This window comes from Solanum lycopersicum, chromosome 1 (genome assembly GCF_036512215.1).
Source record: "Solanum lycopersicum chromosome 1, SLM_r2.1".
NCBI lineage: Eukaryota > Viridiplantae > Streptophyta > Magnoliopsida > Solanales > Solanaceae > Solanum > Solanum lycopersicum.
In genome coordinates, this window is record NC_090800.1 from 68769310 (window position 1) to 68780786 (window position 11477).

The 11477-nt window shown below is 32.0% G+C and overlaps 2 protein-coding genes across 2 annotated transcripts; one reads left to right on the plus strand and one right to left on the minus strand.

Annotated features, from left to right (window-relative positions):
• The first annotated feature begins 472 nt into the window (after positions 1–472).
• Positions 473–865, plus strand: LOC109119618 (uncharacterized). The gene has a single exon (XM_019212564.2). It carries the CDS (start codon positions 473–475, stop codon positions 863–865), a length of 393 nt encoding a protein of 130 aa, XP_019068109.2.
• A 3620-nt stretch (positions 866–4485) lies between these two features.
• Positions 4486–11267, minus strand: LOC112940735 (uncharacterized). The gene is made up of 5 exons (XM_026028995.2): positions 11168–11267; positions 10484–10671; positions 10048–10092; positions 9750–9883; positions 4486–4834 (listed from the first exon to the last, which is right to left on the minus strand). Exons 1-5 carry the CDS (start codon positions 11265–11267, stop codon positions 4762–4764), a joined length of 540 nt encoding a protein of 179 aa, XP_025884780.2. The 3' UTR covers positions 4486–4761.
• Between the last annotated feature and the right edge of the window lie 210 nt (positions 11268–11477).

Here is an 11477-nt window from a genome sequence, read left to right on the forward strand (position 1 = left end):
GTATGGACCAGGGGGAACTGGAAAAACATACATATACCATGCATTACTTATCAATGTTAGATCAAGAGGTATGATAGGTTTGGCAACAGCAACCAGTGGCATAGCTGCTTCAATCTTACTAGGAGGACGTATAGCACACTCAAGGTTTGAGATCCCTTTTCAAATGAGTGAATCAACTATGACAAACATTTCACAGCAAAGTGGTGCTGCCAAATTGATTAGAAAAGCAAAAGTGATTACATGGGATGAAACATGAATGGCCAAATGACAAACAATAGAAACAATCTACAGGAGCTTCAGATACATAATGGACATCGATAAACCATTCGACTGAAAAGTCACGTTTTTTTGGAGATGATTTTCGGTAGGTGTACCTGTAGTTCCAAAATCAACTCGAGCAGAAATTGTAAATGCAAGCTTGGTCAAATCATATCTCTGGCCTTTGATGGAGAAGATTCAATTTACTAGAAATATGAGAGCAAGAACAGATCCTACATTCAGTGAGTTCTTACTTCGAGTGGGTAACGGTGATGAACCAACAATAAGAGAAAAAATAATCCTCCTCCCAGAACAATTAACAATCAAACATTCCCATGATGGAATTCCAGAAAAATCCATAATAAAGGAGATATTTCAAAACCTGCAAGAAAATGCTGCTAGAGCAAAATATGTCATTGAAAGAGCTATTTTAGCAAGCAGAAATGACCATGTGGATAAAATTAACAACAATTTAATATCTCAATTCCCAGGAGAAATCAAGATATTCAATAGCTATGACTCAGCAGAAGATGACACCAACAACTATAACCAAGAAGAATATGTAAATACTTTAACACCAAACGGTCTGCCACCACATAGGTATTGAACATAATACATTACAACTTACAAGAGGTGGAAAAATAAAAAAAATGGATAGATTTTGACATATCTTATTAAATGCATGTTAGAATTGAAGGAATGTGCACCTATCATGTTTCTAAGGAATTTGGACCCTTCAAGTGGCTTATGCAACGGCACACGAATGATATGTCGAGGTTTCTCTCAAAATGTCCTGCATCCAGAAATATCAAGTGGCCATTTTGCAACAAAACATGTGTTTCTTCCAAGAATACAACTATCACCACCATAAAATGAAGGATGTTCATTTAAATTCATTCGAAAGCAATTCCCCATACGCCTTTGTTTTGCAATGACTATAAATAAAGCTCAAGGTCAAACAATTCACAATGTTGGTTTGTATTTGCCCCTACATGTTTTTTCACATGGTCAATTGTACGTGGCGCTATCAAGAGGGATATCTATGTCCATAACAAAAGTACTTGTCCTAACTGAGCAACCCAAACGTCAAAAAGGAACATACACAAAGAACATCATATATAAGGAAGTTTTAGGTACGATAACCCCATATACATATATGGTCATTCTAACACATATAATTAACTATTTACAGATACTATATACTAACAACATTACATCGCTTCAAATCATAGGCTTAGAAGATGCAAACAAACATGTGCAAACATAATGGATTCTTCAACAACCCATACTCTTCAATGTGTTAGGGTCATTTTCGAAATATTTCATTCATTACTATTATCAGCTTTATTAACATTATATTCTATTATAATGTTTAAATATTAGTATTATTAACAGTTAACGGTACTTTCGTACTTCTCTTTAAACACTTCATATTAACTGCATGTTATCATTCCTACTTATTATTAAATGCGTCAAATCTTTTTCACTATACAACATCACTAATACCTCATGTAATCATCAAAAGACTAATAAACACAATGTACACTTCTACTACATATTTAAGAATTTAAAGTCAACATTCTATATAAACTTAATTAAGAGTACATCATTCATTAGACATTAGTCAACATCCTTAATAGCACATTCATAACACATAATAGCACAACCACATAAGTAACCCTAAATTAAACTTGTGTCATGTGTTGACAAGGTCCCATAACACTATCTACTTTAAGTACTATCTTTGGACTACCATTGTCATACCTATCATACATTAGTCTCATCCATACTTCATACACATAGTAAAGAGACATTCATAATCATATTCATATTCATAATTCATAAATATACTTCATATTCATAGAACATACACATACTTAATATTCACATCACATAACATAATGTATATTCATAATACATAAACATACTTAATATTCACAACACATGACATAATTTATATTCATTGTACATAAACATAATGTATATTCATAGTACATAAACATAAGAGGAACACACTATGACTACTCTCAAAGTCCACTTGTGCAACATATGAATGACATCTCATTCTACCACTCATACTAAGTAAACCCTTTGAGGAACCATAGATATAACTCACTTTTGTATTCATAATTCATGGTCTTGTTTCATTAGAGGGAATATAGCCTTAACCGACATAGACCATGTGAGCTACATGGAATCTGGTGTCATATGACCCCACGCCTAAAAAAGGTGTCCTACTTTCCTAAGGTAGAACTAATATATTTAGCTTTAGATTGGATCCACTAGCTAATATATATATGGGCACATAGTTATGGGATAGAGAGATTGCTTCTAAAAACACGACCTGACTAACGAGAGAGTTTTCATCTCATGAGACCATATGTAGATGAACCGGCCTAACTAGCGGGAGTGTCTCTACCTCATTTTTCATCCGCTTGGTGCTACACGTTATTCCTAAACTTATACATTAATAGTATTTAGATTGTATCTACATGTGCGAACAAATACTTTAGCCTTTATTCAATACAGTTCATAACATAGTTCATTGATTAAACAAAGTTAGAACTACCTTTCACCATTAGAACCCTAATATACATTTGAGATATCCTTTTACATGCATTAACAGTGTTTCAATAGAACTATCTTTCAATCAACACAATAGGATCATCATAGACATGCAAATTTCATATTTCATAATGTGTAAATGTGCATATAAGAACTATACTTTGAATCGACACCATGGATACACCATAATCATATATATGCATGGAGTGTTTGTTTAATTGTCCCTACTATGACAAAGCAAAAACAATATTATCATCATATACTCTTCCCTCTCAAAGTGTTCATAAGCATGTAAATACTATCATAGTTATGCATAATCTATTGCATTCAAGGATTTATAGACAATGTAACTCAACACATCCACGTTTGTTATACTAGACATGTACATAATCGTAATTCAATTAGTTCATTCATTCATTGCATGTGTATACTCATGTAATCATATGGCAAGTCAAGTGGGTATAACCCTTCCACAATAGCACTACATACATTCAACATATACCATAATGTAAGAACCTCCACTATAAATGGATCAATCCATTCATACTCAATAACTAATCATCTCCATCATAAGTGGATCACATAATCTATCCCAATTCTATATCATTAAGGATCAATCTCAACCCATAAATTCAAGGTACTACAAGAGGTAAGATAATTGACATCCTCCATCATCCACATAAGCAATTTAACATAAAATCATTCATAATTTCCCTTTGTAGGTCATGATCCTCATCTCACCGATATAAGATATAACTAATGCCATGACTTCATAAATTAACTTCATATAAACAAATACTATTCAAATACTTTCATAATTAATCAATTTCCAGAATAAAAGAGTTAGGGAAATCATGGGTTCTTGAAGGAATTCAATGTAAAATTAACTTATAATAATCAATTGAACCTTAATTCATCAATATAAAATGCTTTGAAAACGTTTTAGCATTGAACCCATGCTTAGATTAGAAAATAGGGTTTTGATCTTTGAAAGATTTTGAAGTTCTTTTTGATTGGACTCCTTGAAAGAATGATTGATTAAGGATGAATAATCACCATACCTATATTAAGAAACTTTGAAGAAAATTGATGAAGAAACTCTCTTGAAATCCCCAAACCCAAGCTTCCATGGATTCTTCTTCTTCTTCCTTAAGTTTAGAGGAAGAAATATTAGAGGAAGATGAACTTTTTGATTTTAAGTGGGATTCATGAAAGGTCCTTGAAGTCGTTCACTATCCTTGAACCCTCCCTTAAACTTATACTTGGCCAAATTTTTGGACCTTAGTGTATCTCTAATTTATACACAAACTTATAAGGTTCATACGTTAGGCTCTAGTTCAACCTATTATTTTGCGAGTCATTACAATATGACCGATATAAAGAGAGGGAAAATTGTAGGTGTTTAGTTTTCCAACCGTACTGCTACTTTGTCATTAGTAGCTTCAAGTTCCTTAATTGTGAAACGGTTCTCTTTTTAACTTTTTCTTGTTTGTTTACCATAATTTTTAGCAGTTGTGACATTTTCTAGTTTGTTTACCGCTACTTTGTCAGTAGTAGAATCTATGTATTTGACACTAAGTGCATAATGAAGATCTATGTTTGATTTGCTCAAGATCTCCATTCTTCAAGTAGGATTTAGTTATCTGGAAACATTACAAGGGGTTGTGAATCTTTTTTTGTGGTACAACTTTCTTAATACATTGAAATTTTGATACATCAAACAATATTTGTCAGTTTTGTTGATTGTTTGTAACTGCTTGACATACGGACTTCAAATTTTCGTGTAACGTTCAATGGAATTACACTTTCTTTTTCTATCTAATAGACATACAGTTTCAATGGAGCTCTGTTTTTGGAGCATCAGCACAGAGCCAAATTTTCTCTTACATTGATATGTATGATTTTACTAGTCTCTGGGTACGTGTGTTGCACTTGTATTCAAGCAAGGGCTGATTCATTGTTATGGTTTCCAACACTTCCAATATTGAGCATAAATCTGTGTAAAAAATCACTAAATTGCAACAAATAGTCAACATTAACCATGAGTCATTTAGTACAAAATTGAACACAAAATATGATTTAAAGACATTAATAATAGAATCAACAGTGAGAAAAACATATTCAATAAAACAGTGGCAGAACTAAGACTTACACTAAAAGGGATTCAAAATATGAAGAACTGAACACACAAAAGTTCAACATCTACTATATACATAAAAAACTATTTAAACCAAATATATAAATAGTGTAATTTTCCGTCGAAGAGGGTTTGAATGAACCCTATCGGCCTTACCTGATTCTCCTGATAAAACAAATGGGTCAAGAATGATCCTTTCAACTTCATCTCATATCATTTTCGATAAAGTTGTGCTTTGTAATAACAATAAATACAAGTGAATAAATTCATTTTCTGATCAGGATCTTTGTGTAGCCCATAAAATTATTGTGCCAGGTAACTTTTACAAATCTCTATGACTTCATTGCATTATACGTTAGCTTCTAACTAACTTTAGGAAATGACTGTTCAAATTCATTTTATACTGCAGCATGTGAGAATCTGATATATAATTATACATGAAAGGTAACTTTTCAAATTACTTATCCATTTTTTCAAATTAATTAAGGAAATCAATGCATAGATTTTGAAAGAATACAATATGTCTGCATTTGAATCTAGCCCATATTATTGAACCATACAAAGTAACTTTTCAAATTCTTAACCTTTTGAGAGTAACTGAGAAAATTAATGCATTGTTTTTTAAAAGAATGAATAATATTAATACACCTTCTCACTTTTAGTATTTAGTATAACATAATATCATTAAATACTTAATATTTAATAAATTAAATATTTTATAGTATTATGATTGAATGTAGGGTAAAATGGTAATCCAACTTTGCACTTTGGAGCTTCCCACTTTTAGTAATATATGATAATAGGTTTGATAAAACCTCTTATAGGAAATAAGATTCTTCATGGTGTACTTCAGTTCATGAATTTTGCACTGAAAATTATGTTTCACGTATCCAAATATGTCAGTGAAGCTACTACTAGATAAATTTCACAGATTTTTAGTAGTTTCAGGACTGAAAGACAACATGACAAAAAGCCAAGTGCATTTTGGAGAGAAAAATTACAATATATACTTAATGTATTATCATTTGAGAAAGGAGACCTACCATTCAAATATTTAGGGGTGTGACTATCTTCCAAAAGACTTACAGTAATGCAATGTAAGCCTTCGGTTGAGAAGATAACAGCTCGAATTACAAACTGGATGGCTAGGGGATTATCTTATGGACGAAGGCTTCAACTAATTAGAGCTGTTCGATTTGGAGTTCCTTTAGAAGGTGATTAAAATGATTGAAGCAGTCTATCAAAGTTACCTATGGACAGGGTCACCTGTGATTACAAAAAGAGCACTAGTTGCACGGGAAAAGATTTGTTTGCCAAAAGGAGCTCGTGGTCTCGACGTCATAAAAATGAATGTGTGGAACCAGGCTGCTTTATGTAAATTTTGTGCGCACTAAGCTAGAATAAACGGAAGTTATGGATTATGTGGCTTCATACATATTACACAAACAAGCAAAGATTAGACAACATAGAAATTCCTTATCAAGCTTCTTGGATGGTTAGGAAGATTCTTTACATGAGGAAATATTGGGGACAACGAGAGATCAGGTAGTTCAGACTTCAGAGGGTAAATTTCAGATCACTAGAGCTTATAAAAACCTGAGAGGATCATTGCTAATGTAGTGTGGAGGAACCTAACATGTTATAATTATATGACTGAACCTAAACACACACATATATATATTCATACTGTGGTTGATACTACATGAAAAGGTATGAACCAAAGACAAACTATTGCAATGGAGAATGACAAGAGTGGATAACAAGTGTGTATTTTGTCCAACTATATATGCGTGAAACTTATTACTATCTGTTCTTTGAATTTGGAGTTACAAGGGGAGAGTTTGAATATTAAAACTTGGTTCTTGGAATTGACAAACATCCATTCATACCAAACACACCCTTAAAGCAAACACATAAACCAAGATTTTTGCTATTTATAAATATCATTGCAAAAAACTTTCCATTGTTTTCATTCCTCTGATACGGAGGCAGAAGTTTATCATAAAATGTAAAAAAAAATAGCCTTTACGGTCACAACTGTTCATCTTTTACCGGATGAACTATAAAAGTAAATAGAGAATGTCTAAATGCATACACACAAAAATGCAAAAGTAAATAAAATAGCCTTTGCGGCCACAGCCGTTCATCCTCCACCGGATGAACTATGATGGTCTGTACGACAACAGTGGTACATCCTCTATAAATGGATGAAATTTAATTTGAAACTAAACTGGTCATTTAGGGGTTGCCAATGACATTATCTCAATTTCAACCCCTATCAACCTTTCTTCCACTGTGAATGCTTCCGAGAATTGAGCTATGCCACTTCCACCTTTTGCTGAATATGCAATTGTCAAACATGTTTTTAGAACCAAGCAATAATAATATACTCGATAAAATATGAAAAGAGTATATATGTGTAGACACGTTATCCATATTATCTTGTAAAAGTAGAAAGATTGTATATTTATACTAAGACCCCGAATATTTCCAAGTTAATATACAATTCTACTTTTACAATATAATATAAATTGTGTGTGTACATATATTACTCTCTTTAGATTTTACTAAGCATATTATTATTGCTTGATCTAAAACATATTTGATCAATGCATATTGAGATCAAAGGTGGAAGTGTCATAAACCAACTCTCAGAAGCATTTTCAGTGGAAGAAAGGTACCAAGCTGCAATTGAAATAATGTCAGCGGCAACCCCCAAATGATCAATTAAGTTTCAAATTAAAGTTCATCCGGTTATAGAGGATGGACGGCTATTGTCGTAAAGGTAATCATAGTTCATCCAGTGGAGAATGAATGGTTGTGGCCATAAAGGATTTTTTATTTACTTTTGTATTTATTCTTGTGTCACAGTTTAGGCATTCTCTATTTACTTTTGTAGTTCATTCGGTCAATGCTGAATAGTTGTGGTTGTAAAGGATATTTTATTTTCTTTTGCATTTTATGATGAATATATGTCTCCGTATCGGAGGAATGAAAACTATATAATGTTTCTTCCAATGATATTTATAAATAGCAAAATCTTTGTTTATGTGTTTGCTTTAAGGGTGTGTTTGCCATGGATGGATATTTATCAATTTGAAGAACTAAGTTTTAATTTAAAAACTCTCACCTACTCTTTTTATTAACATAAAATCAAACTTCTTTAATAAAAAATGACATCGTAAGAGTACTTTTGGTCTACTTCTTAAAATTCAAATATGTCTAGATACAATGCACATGCACAACATCTAAAATGTAGCAAATTAAAACTTCCTGAGAAACCAAGCTACTATACCATTTGATATACAATAAGGGGTTGTTTAATTTGAATGCAAGTTATGCTAGGATAAGTTATGCTAGGATTAGTTATGCTAGGATTAGTTATGTTGACCTTATTTCTTGATTATTTTGTTTAATCTACTAAAAATAATAATCATTACATCCTTTCTAAGAATAAGTAGTTTAGTTTAAAAAATACCCTCTAATGTAACTTTTTGTGTATATGTATACTAGCTAATCTACCCGCACTTCTCGCGGGCTAAACTTAGGTTTTAGACATTTGTTAATACTTAAAGATAATAAGGAAAAACATAAATTTAGTTTATTAATGTTGCATTGAGAAGATAATCAAAAAGTTTAATCCAACATAAACGCGAAAGAATTACTACTGAAGAGACGGGAAATAAATCTGGAAAAAAATTAATGAAAATCTATGTTAATTCTCTTAAATATAAACCTTGACAGTATTTATTATGTGAAGTTTCTGGTGCTTCAAAATTTTGATCGAGATTTAGTAGCATATTCTGTTTGATCTATTTCACACCATGATTTTTTTAAGCTATATATCTTCTTCCGAATATTCTTTATTTGTTTAGTTGATGTCTTGTTGTCTCACAAATTATATAATTTCTCCAGTACATTTTCATTGCAGATGAATATCAAGCAACATTCTATGAACATATAATTCTCCTAAGATATATGTTGTGAACTTGTTCCTATAGTTAATAGGAAATTCTAAGTTATGTTCTAATGTATGAGTGAAAAGGTTATATATATATAAAGAGACTTAGGGTTCTCTTTATTTATATATATATATATATATATATATATATATATATATATATATATATATATAAAGATTTTTAGTTATTTTGTTTTTTCAAAACAAAAATCCATCTTGTTCAGATTAATTATTTTTATGTATGATAGGATTTAACCTCTGAAAAACTCAGTTTTAGCCTTGAAATAAAAAAGGATTTAACCCCTAAAAAACATAAAAGAACAGAAAGAATAGTTGTCTTACCATTTAAAACCATCACCCTATTTTACTTAAAAATATCTCCTTTTTGAAGCCTCCAAACAAATCCAGCAAAACGTTGTTAATACTCAAACCAATAGTACTCTTTACAGGGAAGTTCATAATTAGAGGATTTGAAGGATTGTTTTGTCATTATATAAATTTATCCCATCATAAATTAGGATGGGATTATTATACCAGCCCTTACAAGGAATAACTTATCCCAGTAATATTCATTAATCTTGGGATAAGTTATCCCAAACTTTCCAACCAAACACTAAATTAAGTGCCACTAAATATTTATCCCAAGACTATTTGTATTTATCCTTCACACCAAACTACCCCAACAGTAAGTTTCAAAATAACAATAATTAATAACACAGAGAAGTTTAAGATTAGCGATTGTGTTGAGTTGATCAAAAACTTAATAAAAGGGAAAATTTCTTGTATTCTGAGACAAAAATAATTGTAGTCTAGTCATAGAAAGCTTACTCTTGATAGGTTATCACAAACTCAGCGGAGGATCTCAGATTACTAGCCAATCGCGATAAAAATTTGAACACACTTGATTCCACAAATCTCACACCTTTGTGTTTTTGAAACGATAACAAACTTCTCCAAAACCACTGCATTCATCAACAAAAAGTTAGATAGTTTGAAAAGCTTCCTGATATATTCCCAGTTGAGATGCTCCTTTATGCACATCCCAGAGGAGATGACAATCTGGCAACATTCTTTAGGTTGGGAAACACAGAGCTTGAATTATAATAGTGCAAATCAATAGTATCACCTTTGACAAAATATTTTCTCTCCAAATAGCATCTGGATCATCAATCTGGAGATAAAGATTATAGTCGGGACAGAATACAACCCAGCCTAAAAATATGATTTTCATAGTATGAATGGTGCAGAAAAATTTCAAAACTAACAGACATGAATGGTGCTTGGAAAATGATTGTGTATCATAAATATTTGTGGCATGTGTATCCTCAATAAAAAAATGAAAGTGCAACAATCCCTTTTGTTATAGAGTGCCTTTGCCACAAAGAAAGCAACAAGACCAACCATATTAAAGTGTAGCTTTACAATGACAAAAGAAAAACTTCTTAGTGATAATTAATGATTTATTTGACTTATACTTAATTTGCGGGGAGGGGAAAGAGAGGTTGTTAAAACTTCATAAATAAATAGATGTACGAAGAAAAGAAGAAGTTCCAGAAAGTTACAGGCTTATTTTCCGTTTCTAAGTTGAGTATCTCCACAAGAGGCTCAGCTCGCAAAAGGTCAGTTGTCCCATACAAACTAAGATTTTCCAAATGCAACTCCAGTAGTAGATGTTTGCATTCAAATTCTGGAATTGGCACTCCTTTGAACTGCAATATGCATAAAATCCGGTGCAATAATCCCAATGAAACTATTAAACATTGGGGAAAGCAATAAAGAAAGCACTTCACAACAAACAAAATAGTGTTGTTACAAAATCTAACGAAAATTCTAGTTAAGGGTAAGATAAAGGAAATAACATAGTTCCAAAGCTGACAAAGTATAGCAGAAAGGTACAAAAGTCCCCACAAGTTTCTGTAATTTGTCCAGATTGGTTGATAAAATTCGTACAAAGGGTTCTATATTTTAAAATTTTTTAGGACATTATGTAGGGAGGAGGTTAATAGAGTACAACATGTTATACATTCTTTTTTGATAGCAAAAGCAAGCCATTGGCTTATATAAGACTTGTAGTTATGCAGGCCACTGTAGTGGATCTGAAATTTTGTAATTTTGGGAGCAGTGGAATGAGACAATACACATTCAACATATGATCGAAATCCTTGGTTTCTTCCCCAAAAATGTCTAGTAGAGAAAAAAAAAATCAAGAGAAGTCCAGAGATACTTCCACCTTTTAGAGAGAATACATGTTGTGAATGCTTCTTCTGTTGGCAAAAGGGAGATAATTTGAAGTAGAAGTGAGTCTGGCAAGTCACTGAGACGATCTTCTAGGGTTTCTTCTGCCATGATTTTGTTTTTTGGGTTTCTAAACTCCCCCTTCGGTGTTACATGCTTATTCAGGCCGGGCTAAATAGATTTTTTCTTGAATGGACTCCAAAAATCATAGTCCAACCTTATTAAATTCCAAGTTAGGCAGGACGGTTCAACGGGCCTAACCCATATTGACGGCTCTATATACATTGTGTCATTTCTATCCTTCTAGCTGCTGTATTGAAT

What these genes read in the sequence shown, in the direction of transcription:
- LOC112940735 (XM_026028995.2), bottom strand. Translation starts at nt 11,267, where the DNA reads ATGGCAGAAGAAACCCTAGAAGATCGTCTCAGTGACTTGCCAGACTCA. An exon ending in GAGAAAATATTTTGTCAAAG is followed by an intron (nt 9,884 to 10,047) that starts GTGATACTATTG and finishes TGATGAATGCAG; the next exon opens with TGGTTTTGGAGAAGTTTGTT. An exon ending in TTTGTGATAACCTATCAAGA is followed by an intron (nt 4,835 to 9,749) that starts GTAAGCTTTCTA and finishes GTTGCAATTTAG; the next exon opens with TGATTTTTTACACAGATTTA.
- LOC109119618 (XM_019212564.2), top strand. Translation starts at nt 473, where the DNA reads ATGAGAGCAAGAACAGATCCTACATTCAGTGAGTTCTTACTTCGAGTG.